The following is a 19,977-nucleotide window of genomic DNA, read 5'->3' as shown; positions in this document are numbered from 1 at the left end:
TGAAAAAAAATGTATCTTAAATTATCTTACTCCAAAGAAGGGAGAAAAACATGAGTGTTGAGTTACAACTAAAAAGAAATTAATATTCTTAAGTTTGTGCTAGAAATAACATAATAGTCCAAACTTTTAAATTCACTTGTTAAAACAATTTTGACCATATAAAACATGATATAAGTACTAAAATAGATCATTGATAAAGTATTTCATTCATTCAACAAGCACTTACTAAGCATACTACCCATATGGTATAGTGTTCAGTGATTTTTAATCTTAATGTGTACAATTCTTATTAAGTGTTTTGGTCTTATATCGTAACCTTTTTTTACTTTTATTTTAGATGCCTGGAATGATGTCTTCAGTAATGCCTGGAATGATGATGTCTCATATGTCTCAGGCTTCCATGCAGCCTGCCTTACCGGTAATCTTGTGAAAATAATTACTTTATGTGATGTTTTGAGTGATTACTTTTATATATAAAATAATATATATGTACTTTAGAGACAATCATGTTAGCCTTCAAAGTGCCCTGCCTCTGAAGTACTGAAATGTACTATGAGAATTACAGTAGACTTTTAGTTTTAGTTTCTGTAACGTGAATGATATGCATTTACATCTTTTTCCTATATTGACATTATAATACATGTACATCCTTGGTTATTGAATTAATTCTACATTAAATAAGACTAAATTACTGAAAAGCATAATTTGCGAACCAGAAACATTTTATTGGTCTGGTACCATTTTAATTTTAAAGACTAGACATTTCCCTTACTGAGTTTTAATTAAAAATTGATATTATGTAATTTAATACTGGATTTAGAAAACAGAAGATTTGATTTGAAATCCACATTTTGTGAGACTTCAGCTGTGGCACATTACTTAGAAAATCCTTGAACAGCCTATTGGGTAGTATAATATATAAATTATTATGATATTCAAATTAGTTAAACTTCTTAATTACCTGATAGCCTCGTGGTTGTAGTAACATAGATATGGTATATTCTCTTGAGGTGCTAAGTTTGCAGTGTCTTATCTAAAACCCTTAAGGCTAGATGTATTTCAAAATTCTTTCTAATATTGGGAAGTGACACGTAGCATATATTAACATTATGTAAAAATTTCCTGTGGGCTCTAGGGCAGTGCCTTATAATTTCTAACATTAATATTTCTGCAGTAAACCTTATCAGTAATTACCTGAGGTGTGATAAATAAAGATTGCAAGGAGTTTTTTGTTCACTTATGGCAGGTTTTGCCACTGCATTGAGGTTAGGGGCCATCCTTGAAAAATCTTAGTTTTCGGAATTTTCTGGATTTCAGAATTGTGGGTAAAGAATTGTGGATCTGCATACAACTGGTGACTATGTAACACTTAGATTAAGGTGCTTAAGCTTAAATCAGCCTCATGTTACTGACCTCTTACAATTTATAATAAGCTCAGGGAACTGAGACCACTAAAACTTGCTAAGAATCTTTGAGTCATTGGCTTGAGAATTATACACAGGAGGGACTGATTCACTGTGCTTTTTGAGAAACTTATATAAGATATAGTTTAAACAAGGTTAAAATTACTAATTTTATTTTTCTTTTTACAGCCAGGAGTAAACAGTATGGATGTAACAGCAGGTATGTATACTATGGATGTTGGTTATGTATTAGACTTTATTTGGAGAGTAGCAGCTGTATTTTAATGAGGAATAAAAGTAGTGTCTCTCAGACTTCATAATCAGGTCCTGATTTTTTTTTTTTTCTTTTTTCTTTTTAGTCAAAAGAAATTAGGAATATTATTGATAATTGGATTCTTAAGAAATTATTATAGTTTTAGGTCAGGAGTTCTGTGCCAAATTTGGTCTGCAGATATATGAGGGCACTTCAAAGAGTTTGTGGAAAATGGGATTAAAATATAATACAAATCTTTTCATGAACTTTTTGAATTGGCTCACACAGTGTTTTGAAATTTGTAATTGTTGCTAACATTTAAAGTCTGCAGATTTTACATAAAGTTTAATTCTGTCTTGAGAAGATGGATGATCTGAATATCCAGTGCTTAGCAATAGTCCTGTCCACACAGTAGGTGCCCAGAGACTCTGGTTGAGTTTATATTTGTACTCAGCAAACATTAGAATGGGGTAGCAGCTCAACCCTTTAGATGGGGAGCATGTGCTCTCCTTGGTGTTCTAGACTACATCACCGTCGTTTTTCTCTTACAATCATTGGAGTTTGTATGTTCAGTTATAAAATTTTTTTCCCCATCAGTTACCAATAACTGGTTATTTTGACTAGTGAGGCTTTAATATATAATAGTGATGCCTTCATTATTTATGAATAAATAGTTTTCCCCATAAATTAATATTTCAGGTGCTGGACTTTATCCCATGATCAGGCCAAAACATTTTTAAAATACAGTTATGATTTGCTGCAGGTTTATATGGGACATAATTGATCTTTTTAAGATGTTTTACAAATTTTGTTATTTTAACTAAAATGATGTTCTGAAATACCTAGTATAATTTTTTTATCCTATGTACATATCTAGAGCTGTGTAGTATTATCCTAAATAATCCTGGAAAATTACATGGTTTGTGACTAATGTGCATTTTAAAATCCCTTAAGAGATTTTCTGTGGTAGTATAGGATAGCATCATCTAATAGAACTTTTTGCAATGATGGAAATGTTCTGTTATCTGTACTGTCACCACTAGCTGAATGTACTTACTGAGTACTTGAAATGTAGCTAGTACAATTGAGGACCTGAATTTTTTAAAATTTTATTTAATCTTAACTGAAAATTTAATTTAATTGGGGATGTACGGTAGCGAATGACTACTGTATTGTACATACAAGTCTGGACTCTAAATAGTTGATGTTAACAGAAATCTAAAGCGTAAAATCAGAGTTCAGAGGCATTATTGTACTTTAGAAATATATACAGCAGAGAAAGAGGAATTAGGTGAGATAGGCACCTATAATAGTGAGGAGAAGAGAAACAAAAAGCAAAGATGAACACTTCTCAAACTTGGCTGCAAGTGAGTTTGGAGATTGAAAGTTCAAATTTTGAGAAGGCTTTGTGCGGTAGATGTTTATTTTGTGGAAAGAGAGCAAACACATAGGTCATATGGGACAGTCTCAGAATCTTTAGTGAGAGAGGATGAGGAGGAAGATGTAGTATGAATAAATATTAAACTTGTTAAGAAGGAGAGTATGATTTATCACAGTGTAAATATTTTGCGTCCTTTTTTTGTTTTTAGGTACAGCATCTGGTGCAGTAAGTACTCTTTGAAAAATACTCTTTAAACTTCTGTAATGTATTTATTTTCTTACACTTCTTAAGCCTACTACATTGATCCTTATTTCTGTTCTAAAGATTTCTTTTACATTTCTTTTTTAATTGAAACATAATTGATTGTACATATCTGTGGGGTACCACATTGAATATGAATACCTGTGTGTATCTGCCAAGTTAATCCTTACATTAATTCTTAGTTTTCCTGTCTTTCCTATGCCAGAGAAAAAATTGTTTATTTTAAATTCTAATTTTGATGGGACTTAATGAGAGAAATGGAATTATGTTTATCAGTTTTTATAAGAATTTGAATTCTCCTAATTCCCAATTAGAAGGGAAGCAGAACTTGTAGGTACACAGTAATTAATCTGGTAATTTTCAGTTGAGCATTATATTAGAAGAAGGTACTCTTTTTTAATAGAAAAATTTTAGTACTCTTGTTTATTACTGTAAACATAATGTAGATTCTTTCTAGTATGCAGTAATTTAAAATACTTCTTTGCTTGTATCTTCCTTAACACTATGTTACCACAAAAAAATGGAGTGTTCGAAATGTGCTTTGAATTTTCCTTTAGGAAAGGGAGAGAATGATATTGCTGTGCTACTCTTTTTTTCTTGGTACTTCATTTTAAGATAGTAATCTTACTCCTTTTGCTTATGCTTCTGTGTAAGATATTCTGTTAAACATAATTATGGTGTCCCATGTTTTGGGAAAATAATCTTAAGCCTTAGGTCCCACTTAAAGATGGCTATTTTATGCTTATTAATATTAGCCTATTCTTTAGCTTCAAGGATTTTTTTTTTTTTTTTTTTACTATTTTAAAGATTAATGAAAGGAAGAGTTTATGTGTCTAATCTCATTTCAGCATAACAGCAGTCCTAGGAGGTAGCTGTTGTCCCACTGTTATGGGTGAGGAAATACAGAAAGCTTTGAATTGATTGCAAATGTTAGTATTTTACATTTGGGGGTGGGGGGATTATAATCAAGAATTTTATTAAACATTCTTGTATCTTTTCCTTTATATGTTGGATGGTTACAAAATATCTATCTGGTATTCTTTTATTTTAAGTATATGCTTTTTGAAAAAGTATAGCTTTATGTTTATCTTGCTTATTTAAATAATGCCGGCTCCCTTGAAGGAAAGCGAAAGAGGTATAAATTATAAAGAAAAGAAAATTCACCCTGAATTTTTTGACTAAAAGGGAACCAACACCATTAATATTTTGCTGTCACTCTTTTTGCACTTACTGTTTAAACATAGACAAATACATATATATGTATTTTATACTGTTGGTTCATATTATATATGCTTTAAAAATTATTTGTAAATGTACTTTGGCATCTTGTTTTTCTTGCTTAAAAATCAATTGTGAAAATCTGTGTAAATCCCCTAATATAGATAAAATTATTTAAATGACTTCATAAAGTCTCTGGCATAGATATACCTCAATTTATTTAACCATTGACCCATTTGTGGACATTCAGTTTGTTTCTAAGATCTTTCCCCCCCACCCCCCACCCTCTTTTACAAACAATTCTGGATTCTTTCATGTCTAATAAAGATTCCAGGAATTGGAAATAACATTTCTGGGATGGAGAGTATGTGACTAGTCATGTCTTTCAAGAAGAATGTAAAATGCACATTTCTAATAACAGAATCACTCATTTGAATTTTGGTGAGAGGACATGAGTGCAAAGTGGTGGTTCTTATTTGACTCTTAATTAGATTGAACATTTTATTTGCTCTTTAGGTTTCTCTTATGTTAACCTATCCCCATCTGTAGTGGATTGAATTATGTCCCCCCAAAACTTCCTGAAGCTTGAGTTGTGTCGCCCAAGTTTTATGTATTAGGAACTTAGCCCCCACTGTGACAGTAAAGAGGGTGGGAAATCCTCTTTACTGGTAATCCTTATGGTAATTGTAAGGTGGGGCCTTGAAGAGGTGATTGGGTTATAGGACCACGCGGTAGTGAATAGATTAAAAATGGTGGTCAGGGGTGTAGTTCTGAGGACTTTAAAAGAAGAGGAGAGTCTGTCTTTCTCTTGCTCTCTCTGCTCTCTGCTTCTACCATCTTGCAATGTGAGACCCCTGAGTCACTGTCGCCAGCACTAGATGGACTTTGGACTTCCCAGCCTTGAAACTGTAACCAATCAATTTCATTTTCTTTATAAATCATTCAGTTCCTCTTATTCTGTTATAGCAACACAAAATAGACTAATACAGAAAATTGGTACCAGTAGTGGGGTGTTCCTTATAACAGATAGTGAAAATGGCTTTGGAACTGGGTGTTGAGGAAAGGTTGGAGGAGTGTAGAGGACTCAGACAAAAAGATGGGAGAAAGTTTGGAACTTTTTAGAGTTAAATGATTAAATGGTGGTGACCAGAATACTGATAGACACATGGGCTGTAAAGACCTTTCTAAGGAGGTATCAGATAGAAATAAGAAGGAATTTATGGAAACTGGGGCAAAGATCACCCTTGCTGTGAACTGGAAGGGAACTTGGCTGCATTGTGTCCATGCCCTAGGACTTTGTGGAAGTTGGAACATAGGAGTTGTGAACCAGAGTACTTGGCAGAAGAAATTTTTAAGCAGCAAAACATTAAGGAAGCTGCAAGGCTACTTGCAACATCCTACACTGAGTTATGGTGGCAAAGGCATGACGTAAAGCTATCTTTTTAGGTGTGTCGGTGAGGGTGTTTCCAGCAGAGATTATTATGAGAGTCTGAGTGGACTGGGTGGGAAACACCCACCCTCAGTGTGGGTGGGAACCATCCAATCCGCTGGGGCTCCGGAGAGAACAAAAGACCTAGGAAAGAGCTCTCGATCCACTGGAGCTGGGATACACTCTTCTCTCCTGTCTGTGGACATCAGAACTCGAGACTCTCCAGCTTTGGGGTTCCAGGACTTACACCAAGGACACCATCAGCTTCCCTGGTTTTGAGACCTTCGGACTTGGACTGAGCCATGCTACTGGCATCCAGTTTATAGACGGCCTATCGTGGGAATTTTCTTCATAATCGTGTGAGCTACGAGACTCTTCAGCATTTGGGTTCTGGAAATTACACCAAGGACACTGTCAGCTTCCCTGGTCTTGAGGCCTTTGGACTTGGACTGATCCATGCTGCCGGGATCCAATTTATAGATGGCCTATCGTGGGACTTTTCTTCATAGTCACATGAGTTAATTCTCCTAATAAATCCCTCTAATAGAATTATAACATATCCTGTTGATTCTGTCTCACTGGAGAACCCTGACTAATAGAGATTTTGGTACCAGGAGTGGAGTACCAAAATCTGTATTAGTCAGCGTTCAGAATTTAAAAAGGAAACAGAGTGTAAAAATATAGATTTGCAGCCTGGCCATGTGGTAGAGAAGCAGAGGGCATTTTCAGAAGAAAAATTCAGTGGTGCTAAGATTAGTACAAAAGAGGGATTATCAAAAGAAGGAGGAAAAAGGCCCTGAAGTTATTGCAGAAGCTTCTTGGGGCCAACCCTTCCATTTCAGGCCCAAAGGCCTACAGAGACAGAATGGTCTTGGGGAACAGGCTTGAGGAGCCCTCCACAGGCTCACTGCTCAGGGCCACTTCAGGAAGCTGCTTCCAGCACCAGTACCCCAGCTACTTTGGGTACTCTAGCTGTGGGTAAATTGGCCTCAGGTGTGGCTGGACATGCAGCTTTGGAAAGTACAATCTGGAAGCCCTGGAGGCATCCACGTGGCATTAGCTCTGCAGGCTTGCAGAATGCTAGAGCTGTGCAGACTTAGGAGCCTCCACCCTGATTTCAGAGGATGTATGAAAAAGTCTGGGGGCCCAGGAAGAAATCTGTCACAGGGGCAGAGACACCACAGACCACCTTTGCTAGAGCAGTGCTGAGTGAAACGTGGGGTCGGAGTTGCAGCAGAGAAACCCCATCAGTGCCATGCCTAGTGGAGTTGTGAGAACAGGACCACCATGGAGACCCCAGACCTGTGGAGCTAACAGCATGCAGTGCCAGCCTCTGAGAGTTACAGCATCACCTGAGAACAGGAAAGCCATGAGAGTGGAGCTGCCAGGGGACATGGGGACCCAATCCCCACAACAGCGAGCAGAGGACATTGAACATGGACTCAAGTTACAAGATTCACCAGCTTTGAAATTAAATGCCTGCCTTCCTCGGTTTCGAACTTGTTTGGGACCTGTTTCTCCTTTGTTTTGGCCTATTTCTCACTTTTGGAATGGGAATATTACCCTATGTTTGTCCCACCATTCTATCTTGGAAGTAGATGACTTGTATTGATTTCACAGATGGGACTTTGAACTTTAGTTTCTTGAGTTGAAACAGTTAAGACTTTGGGGATGGAATGAATGTATTTGCATGTGAAAAAAGCATGAGTTTTGGGGGGCCAGAGGTGGAATGTAGTGGATTGAATTACATCCCCCGCAAACTCCCTGAAGCTTGAGTTGTGTCCCCCAAGTTTTATGTATTAGGAAATTAGCCCCCACTGTGACAGTAAAGAGGGTGGGAAATCCTATTATGGTAATTGTAAGGTGGGGCCTTGAAGAGGTGATTGGGTTGTAGGACCATGCGGTAGTGAATGGATTAAAAATGGTGGTCAGGGGTGTGGTTCTGAGGGCTTTAAAAGAAGAGAAGAGTCTGTCTTTCTCTTGCTCTCTCTGCTCTCTGCTTCTACCATCTTGCAATGTGAGACCCCTGGGTCCCTGTCGCCACCACCAGATGGACTTTGGACTTCCCAGCCTCGAAACTGTAAGCAATCAATTTTGTTTTCTTTATAAATCACTCTTTTCCTTGTATTCTGTTATAGCAACACAAAATGAACTAATACACCATCTTTTTCTGCTTTTCCGTTAGGTTATTTTTTGGGTTTTTTTACCGATTTTATTTTAAGAGTTCTTCAAATGTTAAGATATTAAACCTTTACTAGTCATGAGTTTCAGGTATTTTTTTCTAGTAATATCTGTTGATTTTGCTTTCAATGGCACTTGTCACACAACCATTTTTTATTTTTTATCTTAATGTGGTCTGATATGGTTATCTTTTTTAGCTTCTGTGTATTTCTAATCCAGTATTACATATTTTCCAATTACAGTGGCATTAATATTTAATAAGGCAAGTTTTCATGGTTTATTATTTTCTTAGCTGTTTTTAGATATTAGCATATAAATTTCCCTACACTCCTCCAAAAAATGTCTGTAAATACACATAACTACCTACTCGGATTATATTTAATTCATTTTTATTTTGGGAGAATGGACATTTCTATACATTTCTGTTAAACTTTCCCAGCCAAAAATATTACGTGTTTGTTTGAAAACTTGCTGCTGTTTGTTTTATTCTTTTTAGGTTTTAGTTGCAATTTTGATTTACACTTCAGATTATGGTCATTATCGTTGATCCTTTTAAGGTTACTCACACTTTCTCTTCTCTTCTTTTTTTATTTTATTTTATTTTATTTTATTTTTCTGTGGCTGGCCAGGACGCTTTTCTCCTTTATTCTCCATCTCCCCTCCTATCTCCTTCCCCAGTAGATGCTCACCTAGGATATATGTCCTGAGACATGTATGTATTGGGAAAAGCTTATGAGATATTTTGATCATTTTTATATGTGAGCTTGTATGTAGCAGGTTTGCTGAACTCTTGTTGCTTGATGGATTTTTGGGGTATATTATACCATGATCCTTGAATAACAACAGTTTTGGCTCCTTTTCTTCTAATCCTCATAGCTGTGACACTTTTTCTTATTAGCCAGAACCTCCAGTCTTATAATGAGTAATAGCAGTGAGAAGCTACCATCATTCTCTTGTTTCCACTCTTAAAGAGACTAGGCATAAATTTCTTCATTAAATATGATGTTTACTGTAGTTTTTTGGTATATAACTTTTATCAAATTAAAGGAGCTACTTTTTATTCCTGATTTGCTGATAGGGTTCAATATGTACTTTATAAAATTCTGTTTTTCTTTGTCAGCTAAGATGATCATATGATACTTCTCTAGTCTTCATGTAAAAGTACACACAGATTTTCTGACATTAACGTATCTTTGTATTACTAAGGTGAATTCTACTTATTTATTATGCATGTTTAGGCTGAGTATGTGTGTAGACATGAGTGTTTAATTTCTTTTGAACTCAGCTTGCTAATATCTTATTTAGGTGGTTGTGTCTGGGCTATAACCCCTGTCTTTTGGGCCCCTACAACAACTTGTATAAATGAGGAATAACATTTCAGCAACTAAAAACTGACTGGACCTAATGGTTTTTGAGGATAGAGGTTTTGGATTACCATTTCACCTTTTTCAGTGGTTATTGATCTATTCCAGTTTTCTTTTCTAATTTTTATTTTTCCAGAAATTATTCATTGAGGTTTTTTAATTGTTTAGCATAGAGTAGGAATTCATCATTTTTCGGTGGGGTAACTATTCAGTTTATTTCTGCTGTCATCTTTATTTCCTTCTTGGTTACTCTGTTGCTCCTTCTACCTTCTGGAGGGTTTAGCTCACTGGCTTTCAGACTCCTTGTTTTCTTGTACTAATTTAACTGTGTTGCATAAGTTTTGACATACAAGGTTTTCATTGTCAGTCAGCTCTAATTATCTTGTTTTCTTTTTCCTCATATGATTTCTTCATAAAAAGTTTATTAAGCAGTATGTTTTCCTTGGTTTCCAGATATGGGTGTTTTGTTTTGGTTTTTTTTTTATCTTTTTTTTTTGTTTTGGGGGGGTTTTGTTGTTCTTTTTTTAATAGTCTGTTTTTTTACAGTATTTTAGGTTCATAGCAGAATTGAGTGGAAAGTACAGAATTCCCAGATACCTGCTCCCACCAGATAACTTAAAGCCTCTCTTACTATCAGTCAGCATCCTCCACCAGATTGGTACATATGTTAGTTGATGAACATACACTGACACATGGTTATCATCCAAAGTCCACTCTACATTAGGGTTTGCCACTGGTTTTGTATGTTGTCAGCCTGTTTTTTGCTGCTAGAACAGAATATCACAGACTTGGTTTTTCATTATGAAAAGAGATTTATTTGGCTCACAGTTCTGGAACTTGGGAAATCTAAGAACAAGGGGGCTACATCTGGTGAGGGCCTTCAGGCTGTGTCATCTGGCAAAAGGGTGTAAGGGCAAGCAAGCACTGGCGAAAAAAGCTCAAGGAGCCCGACTCACTTTATAACAACCCACTGTTGCAATAACTAGCCCACTCCTGAGATGAAGTATTAATCCATTCATGAGGGCTTCTGCCTCATGATCAGTCACCTCTTTTCAGGCCCCACCCCTCACACTGTTGTAATGGAGATTAAGTTTCCAACACGTGAACTTTGGGGGGTATGTTCAAACCATAGCATACATTCTATGGATTTTGACCAGTGTATAAAGAGCATTCTAATATCATGCAAAGTAGTTTCATTGCCCTAAAAATTGTCTGTTCTCTGCCCATTCATCTCTTCCCCTTGCACCCCTGGCAACCATTGATCTTTTTACTGTTGTGTTTTGCCTTTTTCAGATGGTCATATAATTGGAATCATACAGTATGTAGCCTTCCAGATTGGCTTCTTTCACTTAGTTATATGCATTTAATGCACCTCCATATCTTTTCATGGCTTGATAGCTCATTTCTTTTTAGCACTGAAATTAGCACAATAATATTCCGTTGTGTGGATGTATCAGTTTAATTATCCATTCACCTACTGAGGGACGTCTTGGTTGCTTCCAAGATTTGGCAATTATAAATAAAGCTGCTGCAAACATCTGTGTGCGGGTTTTTTTGTTTACATAAGTTTTCAACTCACTTGGGTAAATACCAAGGAGCACGGTTGCTGGATTGTATAGGAAGAGTATGTTTACTCTCGTAAGAAACCACCAAACTGTTTTCCAAAGAGGTTATGCCATTCTGAATTCCTCCAGCAACGAATGAGAGATCCTGTAGTACCACATCCTCACTTGCATTTGGTATTATTAGTGTTTTGGATTTTTGCGTTTTTAATAGGTTTGTAGTGGCATCTCATCTTAATTTGCAGTTCCCTAATTATGTGTGATAATGGAGCATCTTTTCATACGCTTATGAACCATTCATTTGCATGTCTTTGATGAAGTCTTTGTTCAGATCTTTTGCCTATTTTTTAAATGGAATATTTTCTTATGTTGAGTTTTAAGATTTCTTTGTATATTTTGGATGATAGTTGTTTAACAGATATGTCTTTTGCAAATATTTTCTCCCAGTCTGTGGCTTGTCTATTCATTTTTTCAACAGTGTCTTTTGCAGAGCAGATCTTAATTTTAATGAAAATTAAATGTGTTATTTCAGGCTATCAATTTTTCTAATGAATTGTGCCTTGGGGAACTTACATTTTGTAAGCTATATTTTTTGCATCATGACCAGAAAGCACAGTCTGTAAAATTCTGCGCAGTTTATTAAATCTTCATTTATGGTCTTCTTCAATGCTAGTTTTTAGGAGTATTCTGGGTGCTATTAATTTAAAGTTATTTTGTTACTCCTGTCTCTTGGCATGTCTTTCATCTGCTTGATCTGCCTAAGAAGACAGTTTCATTAAAATCTTTAAGTAGAATAAAATAAGTTATCTATTCTTGTATTTTTCTGTTGCTCTGTGTATTTCAAGACTAAATTGTCCTGTGTATATGCGTTTGGGTAAGTTTTTGATCTGTTACTTTTTACTAACGTACAGTGTGTCCTTTTTCATTATGGTTTTTGCATTAAATTCTGTTTAGATGTGACAAACTGCTGGCTATTTTTATTTCTATTTGCCTTTTAAACACTGGTTACATTGTAAATAGAATATTTTTTATCATTTTTATTTCAGTCTAGTTATTGTCTATTTAAAGATTTTGATATATTTATCTCATAATAATGAGATATGTTACCAGGCTCATTAATTAGTTTTTTTATTATAACTAGATTTTACTTCAGTTTTTATATAGATGAAAATAGCAGTAAAGGCAAGAGAGCTTTATTTTTTCCCTAGTATTTATACCAGTCATTTCATTTTATTGGTATGATATATTTACTAGAATTTTAGTTATTGCAGATGCCTGTTTTTATGATTTTAGTGGAAGTGGCTTTGGGATGATGTTTGTTGGTTTTTGATAAATTGCCTTTTATTTAGGTTTTTATTATTGTTTTATTTTAGCATTTTTGGTTTTTTTATTTCTTGAATACTTGCGAACTAGAGTTTTCAGGGTGTGGTTTGATTGTATGGAGTCTGTTAGTGTGATCATGTTTTGTTTTTCTTTATTTGATTTGTTAATGGGAATAATTTAATTTAAGATTTCTCAGTATTGAACCTCCTTAGCACTACTGGAGTAAATTCTGCTTGGTTAGAGTGTATACATTGCAGCATTTGCTTTGCTAATATTTTATTTAAATTCTTACATTTAAATTCAGAAGTCACATTGACGGCTTCTCTTTTTTAGTACCTTTTCTTTTGGGTTTTTAATTTATTTAATGGAGAACTTTTTATCTTTTTTATGATCTGAAATAATGCTAGAACATTGCAATTCTGTTCTTTAAAGATTATGTAGTTTCCTCCTGTGAAACCATCTAGTTGGGTGTCTTTCAGTTGTTTCTGGGGTAGTTGGAATACTTCTGAGGTGAATTTTGAAATAGTAATTTGCTAGGAAATCTTTTCCTCGAAGTATTGAAGTTTGTAAATCAGTGTCTGCAATTGTGTTCTTCCTCAATTCTAACCCTACTTTTTGGCTTTTTGTTATTTTCCTTATATGGGGTAGTGAGGGGATTTTTCTATATTTATTTAGTGTTTGGATTTAGACAGTTATTTTTTCTTTTTCAATTTAAGTGCAGCTTATACATTGTATAAGCATGTATGTGTATATAACTGTTTATTACATAGACAAAGTTGTCTGAGTGTATTGAATTTCTTCACAACCCTTTGTTGTTGACTAGCTTTTTCTGAATCTGAAATGTGTATGTAGCGTTCTTGACATAATTGTATATGTGTATATGTGTATTTTTTTTCTTAATGCCCATTTTTCTTTGCATTTGAAATGTTTTTCTGTATATATTTTGCCACTACGTAATTTGGTACAGTGTCTTAATCCTTTTATTTAACAGTGCATCATAGACATTGTCCACTATATTACAAATTATACTACATCAATATTGTGAATGGACCACAATTGACCTGTTTTCCTGTGGGTGGATTTTAAATTAATCTCTAATTTTTCACCTTTACAAGTAATCCCGTAGAGAACATCCTTGGGCATATTTGCAACAATGTCAGTGGGATTTTCTGGAGTGAAATTTCAGGATCAAGAGACAATGTCTGCATTTATATTAATGATAAAAACTGCTAAATTGCCTTTTAGGGAATTTATACTAATTTCATTCTCAAGAGAGTACCCCTTTTCTCACAGCCTGTTAACACTGCATATTAATAGTCTTTAACTGTCATTCATATCATTAACAAAGCTTCATGTGTGCTTCCTTCATTTGCTAATGAAGTTGAACATGTAAAATTATATTATCTGTATTGTATTTTGTTAATGGCCATGTTTATTTTTCTGTTAGATTGCCTTTTTTTAATTGATTGTACCAGGTTTTTGTATATTAGGGAGACTATATCCCTTATTTTGCAGATATGCTCCCAGTTTATCCTTTGTTTAAAAAAAAAAAAAAAGTTAACTTCTGATTGATTCCCAGAACTGCCATTTTGTTCCTTATTTTCTATTCAATAACTGGTAATAAAATAATTTTCTGACAAACGTACAGAGTAATACAAAAGCTCCAATTGTAAGAATATCTTAATAACTCCTGCAAGTCCTCAAAGGTTGTTAAAGTACTCTCCTGGCTTTGGCTCATTCAAAATATACATCCAAGTTTTTGTCAGTTTTCCCCTGATTCTGCAAGGTCAGTCTAAAGTCTTTGGTAGGCAGAGTTTGCTTATTGCTTTCGAGAAAAGCAAGACAAAAAATTACATTTTTACTTTAAGTTACAGATAGAGATTTTAAAGAAAAGTTGTATGAGTAAAAAATATATTAGTTACATCATTTTTCTCCAAATTTGACTTCTATAGGTAACATTTTGTTTATTAAAGACATTAGTACATAATTTATGTTCCTGTCTGTTCCTTAATAGGATTTTAGCAAGGACAATGTTATACTGAACTCACTAGCTATATTACCTTGACCAAATGTAGCTACTTGACTTTCTTGTGCCTCCATTTTCTTGTGTGTAAAGTAGGAATAAATAAGTAGTGCCTACCTCATAGGGATATTAAAAGGATTAACTGAGAATTGGTATGAACCATTTAGCATAGATTCTGATACTCAGTAGTCAGTCAGGAGTTTATCTGTCCTTATTGATATAGTAGCTTCAGTCAGTATTTTAGGGTGGCTAAAATGTGGTTTTTAGAGGCAGATGTGACGGAGTTGTTCTAGTTTTGTCATTTCCTGAGTCCTTGTGAACAAGTTGTTAATCCTTCTAAACCTTGGTTTTCTTATCTACAGAATGGAGTTAGTGGTTATTCCTGCTTTGTAGTGTGGTTGTGAGACTCAAAGTAATAGGTAGTGAATACTAAATTGATTATATTTGTTTTATTAGCTTGTGTACCTCTCCTGTTCCTCGCATTATTTGGTTAACTGTACACTGTCCCTTTCTTTTTCATTCCATTTTCTCCTCATAAATTCTGGTGAACTTCCTTTTTCCTTGATTCCTTTTAGCAGATGTGACTTGGGAAGTTTAAATATGGTTTTGGAATTTATGGTAGACTTTTCTTTAGGTAGTGCAATTTTGAGATGCTACTGAGTTCATAAAAAAATTTTTAAAAGATAAATACAGAATAAACACAGATAAATTCCTTTTTCTGTCTTAACCATTTAATTTATGAAATAAACCATCACCCATACAGTTGAAGTTTTCATATATGTGTCTCTAATTACATTGTCTTTTGATGAAAAGATGTTAAAATAGGTGAAAAACAGCCAAAATATTTCCCAGCATCTATTTAATATTTGCATCAGAGACCTTATAGTTGTTTAATCCAGTACAAGGAGGTAGAACAAGTTAAAGAATGTAGCACACCTTTGGAATTATCTAACCATCCTGCTACATCATACAAAAATCCATTCTGTAAATAGTCATGTCAGATGACTTACTGAATTTCTGTTGGAAGAGAAAAACATTTTGTTATCAAACAGCTCAAATTTTATGAAGTTTTTTCTTTGAATTGTAGAGGCTGTGTATATTTCCTCTACATTAATACTAGTTCTCTTTTCATAAGTTACAGAAAATAAGCATTTTACCTCATGTACTTAATTGTTAAATCACATTGATTTATATTATTTTTAAGTCATCTTTTCATGGCCCTCTATCTCGAAATTTTGCAAGTGTTCCTTAAGTTAACTAGTTTTCTTTTTTTTGACCAGCAAGGGGATCGCAGCCCTCGGCACTGTGTGGTCCGTACCGCGCTCAGCCAGTGACCGCACCGCCATCCCTATATAGGATCCGAACCCGCGGCCTCAACGCTCCCAGCGCCACACTCTCCCTAGTGAGCCACGGGGCCGGTCCTTAAGTTAACTAGTTTTAAGTTACCATGTTTTATTTCATCTTTTAAAATCTCTGAAATTGACATGCATCTTATAATACATGGTGTCTTGTGACCTCCATTGTCCAGGTAGCAGTTATGGCTTAGTTGTGCATGAGTGAATATAGCTAGTGCCAAGATGTCAGATTGGAAGAAAATCCTAAAAGTAATGGCACAGCACTCTTATCAGCTAGGAGTAAAATGATTATGGTCAGAAAATGGGAAAAACAATGAATCACATGTGTTCAGCCACATTCCCAAAGCAGAAATCAAACATAAGTCAGCTCTTAATAAAGTTGATAAGGTAAAAAGAAAGGTAGATCAGCTGTAAACAAGTACAAAAGAAGGTTAAGAACACTATCACTAAAATAAGTGGTTTTCACTTTTTTATGATTTTTTAATGAAATGCTATGTTACCAGTATTCTTAATACCACAGAGGATTATATTGTTTGGAATATAATAGACATCAGCAACTCAGATACAAAAAGTGGTCTCAATGCGAAGGAATATCTTAACTACTTTATTTGTTGATTTTACTTTTTATGCATGCACAAAAGTAATAATCATTGTCCAAGTAAAAATAAATCAGTACGTATAAAGTAAAATCTGAGTGGCAAAGAAGCATCTAACAGTTTGACAGTGATTTTATTTTTTTTCTTAGAGGTGTATACAAGGGTACTTCAGAAAGTTCATGGAAAGATTCATATTATCTTTTCTTTTAATTCTGTTTTTTTATGAGCTTTCTGGAGTTCCCCCTTACAATAATTTTGTCTTAGAAATGTGGTAGATCATCTTTGTATCCCTCTTTCAAACATTGTTAAATTTGTTCCATGTGAAAAATCTGGTGCCCAGAGCAATACCTTTTCCTGTGATAACATCCAATAATTCACTCATTCATGATATCTGGTAAAACTTTTAACCAACCTTGATTTGAGGTATCTTATCTGTTGATGCTTGAAGTTTCATAGCAACTTTTTGTTGGTTCTTAGTAGTTCTGTGGGCCCTTGATTAAGAGTGGATTTATATCTTATATCAAACTAGTTTCACATAAAACTTTATCTCACCTATCTTGTTTTAATGCATTTGGATTCACATTTTATCCCTTTCAAATTCATCTTCTTGGTAGTTAAATTGTGATTGCCATCCAGAAGCCATCTTTCCTAATTTCAACATCTGTGTCTTTATGGCATGCCAATTTAGAACTTTGTCCAAGTTGAGATAAGTGTTCTTGGATTAGAGTAGATGAACACAAGATCAATCTACCTATACTATATTAGCATCTAGTTCATATCCATATGTTCTCTTTTGTCCACTAGGCATAGATTTGTATTGCTTAAAGATTCTTATGTACATAAGTCACAAAGGTATTCTTCTTAGGAGAGCAGTCATAATCTTTCTAATTCTGAGAGATCCTAAAATCTGAATAGATCCATGCTACTTTTAAAAGTATAATTTACTTTTAAAATATTCTGTTTTTCTGTTCCCTCCTTACTTGTATTAATGAATTATTCTAAATGACTTAAACTGTCTAAGTAAGCCTACTTTATACTTTTGATTTCTTCATGTATTTATTGCCTTGAAACTAATGATACTGATATTCACTGCCAATGGCATTGTTACATAATTTACATCTTATAATTTTTTTTCTCTTCAGAAATCAATGTGGACTGAACATAAATCGCCTGATGGAAGGACTTACTACTACAATACTGAAACAAAACAGTCTACCTGGGAGAAACCAGATGATCTTAAAACACCTGCTGAGGTAAAAAAAAAAAAAATAATAATAATAATAATCAGGGACTCTTAAGTATATTAGGGCATATTTTTTAAGATTTATTAAGTATTTGACTGTCTAAAAAGCAGTACTACTCATGTACCAGAAGAGGGTCCATAAAGACATTCAGAAGAGAAGAGGGTTAATACAGTCACACCAGTCTACAAGAAGAGCAGTAAAAGTCGCTCTCTCCTATGGACAGACTAATTTTATTTACTAATTTTGCCCCTGCTCAGGAACCCTTGTAGAGTGGGATCAATTTAAGAAAGGTGATTTAAAGAATAAATTTGAAGAGGGAAAAAAAACCAGCTATTTCTTTGCTTGCCCTTTTTTTTTTTTTTAATTCACATTTCAAATTGTTTTCCTCTTTATAGCAAAACATGGGTGATTTTAAATGATTTCTACTGAGTTCTTTAAAGTTTCCAATGAGACTGGAGATAATGGATATGAAATTAAGTTACTTACAAATGCTTCCTTCTCTTAGAGTGGGAAATTGTCTTTGCAGATGCCTCCAAAAAAGTATTATATTTCATTCTGTGTTGCAAATTTTACCGTTCAGAACATAGAGATATGGAAGTAAAAGTTAAGGTTAAAGGAATAAACTGGGTAAAACAGTATTGCATGTGGTTTAATTAGAAACTCTGGAGTTCTAAGTAAGAGTTATCTGGCACTCCAAGGTATGTTTTAAGTTTTTTTGGAGTTGGTGGTATATTTGTTTTCTTGTCCTTAATTAAGGAATTTGAGGAGGTAATGGTATTTGGTATTTTCCAGGCCACCACACTAATGTGCATAGCAATGCTTAGGAGGAATGGTTGGTAGATTTTATTTATCCCAGTACTGACTTTTAGTCAAAGATATTTCATTATATATTTTGTCCAGGACACTGTCTGGATTCAGGTTTTCAATAGCTTTCTCATACCAAACCTAAGAGTTTTATATACTCATACAGATTGAGCATCTATAATCTGGGAACCTGAAGTGCTCCAAAATCCAAAACTTTTTCAATGCCAGTACATGACATTCAAAGGAAATGCTCACTGGAGCATTTTGGATTTCAGATGTTCATGTTAGGGATGCTCAACTGGTGTGTATTCTGCAAATATTCAAAAATCTGAAGAAATCCAAAATTCGAAACACTTCTGGTCCCAGCCATTTCAGATATGGGATACTCAATCTGTATTGGGTTTTAAGTATATTATACCAACATTGTTTCGTTATATATGTTCATATGGGCTTGTAATAATTTATTATGACTTGAAATCTAAGCATGACTGAATCAGATTTTGCTTTTTCCCCAATTTTATGTTTTTTTCTACTTGCATTAGTATTTGAGAAGTCTGTCGGTTAAATATGGATGGTAACTTTTACCTACAGTGAGGTGTAAATGTAAATGGTAAGAGTACACAGGATTTGAAATTCAGATAAACCTGTTTGTGAATCATGCCTCTGCTCCTTAATAGGTATATTACCTTAAATAAGTTATTTTCCCTCTCCAAGAAAGTCTGTAAATCTGAAATAAATTATATAATTTGTGGTGTAATTTGAAAGGTTAAATAATATATTCAAATAATATCACTTAGTATTCAGTATCTGATAGCTTATTCTTACCATCTCATAAGTTTTAGAATTGTATGGGTTGGTAATATCTAGTGAAAACAGCCATGTGAATGGTCAGTGATGCTAAATATATTACTATTAACTGAAAGGTTTTCCCTCTTTAGCAACTATTATCCAAATGCCCCTGGAAGGAGTACAAATCTGATTCTGGAAAGCCTTACTATTACAATTCTCAAACAAAAGAATCCCGCTGGGCCAAACCTAAAGAGCTTGAGGATCTTGAAGGTAAAACAAGAAAAAGTGATTTTTAATGTACATTTTTTTTACTTACATATGTCATTCACTTTGATACAGTCCTTCATGAATTGGACTATTCAAACAAAGGTCTTGTTTTTTTTAAATTAAATGATTAGAATGTTTTAAATGGTATAACAGTTTTATAGGCTCTTATTTGCTTGTTGCTCTAGATCTCAGTTCAATAGATTTTAAATAGATTTTTATTTGATTTGATTCCACTGAAACTAGGATACCAGAATACCATTGTTGCTGGAAGTCTTATTACAAAATCAAACCTGCATGGTGAGCTGCTTTGATAATTCATTTTCTGTCATATTTAACATTTTTAGAGTATGTCACTAATGTTCACTAACCACGATTGGATAAATCTGCAGTGAAAAATTTCTAATTCAAAGAATTTCTGTTATTTAAGAGTTATATTATAAATGAGCTTGTGGCTTTTAAAGTTATACTTCGATTTTTTAAAAAAATCATCATTTATCAGTGGAAAATTGAACAAGTACTTCACT

At 34.2% G+C, this 19,977-nt stretch overlaps 1 protein-coding gene across 8 annotated transcripts in view; it reads left to right on the top strand.

The window, feature by feature from the left end:
* The window catches only part of PRPF40A (pre-mRNA processing factor 40 homolog A), a 52,719-nt gene that overhangs the window by 11,568 nt on the left and 21,174 nt on the right, over positions 1–19,977 (top strand). For 4 of the 8 annotated variants that reach the window (XM_063080201.1, XM_063080246.1, XM_063080216.1 and 1 more), the window contains exons 3-8: positions 338–418; positions 1,593–1,623; positions 3,246–3,262; positions 17,492–17,602; positions 19,336–19,456; positions 19,697–19,750. In XM_063080201.1, coding sequence (XP_062936271.1) covers positions 338–418; positions 1,593–1,623; positions 3,246–3,262; positions 17,492–17,602; positions 19,336–19,456; positions 19,697–19,750 — 415 coding nt within the window. The remainder of the gene's footprint in view (positions 1–337; positions 419–1,592; positions 1,624–3,245; positions 3,263–17,491; positions 17,603–19,335; positions 19,457–19,696; positions 19,751–19,977) is intronic. The other 4 variants (XM_063080258.1, XM_063080253.1, XM_063080236.1 and 1 more) reach the window with 1 other exon arrangement.

This window comes from Cynocephalus volans, chromosome 1, assembly GCF_027409185.1.
Source record: "Cynocephalus volans isolate mCynVol1 chromosome 1, mCynVol1.pri, whole genome shotgun sequence".
Classification (NCBI taxonomy): Eukaryota; Metazoa; Chordata; class Mammalia; order Dermoptera; family Cynocephalidae; genus Cynocephalus; species Cynocephalus volans.
The sequence above is the reverse complement of the archived record's forward strand: the minus strand, read 5'-3'. Positions and strand labels throughout refer to the sequence as shown.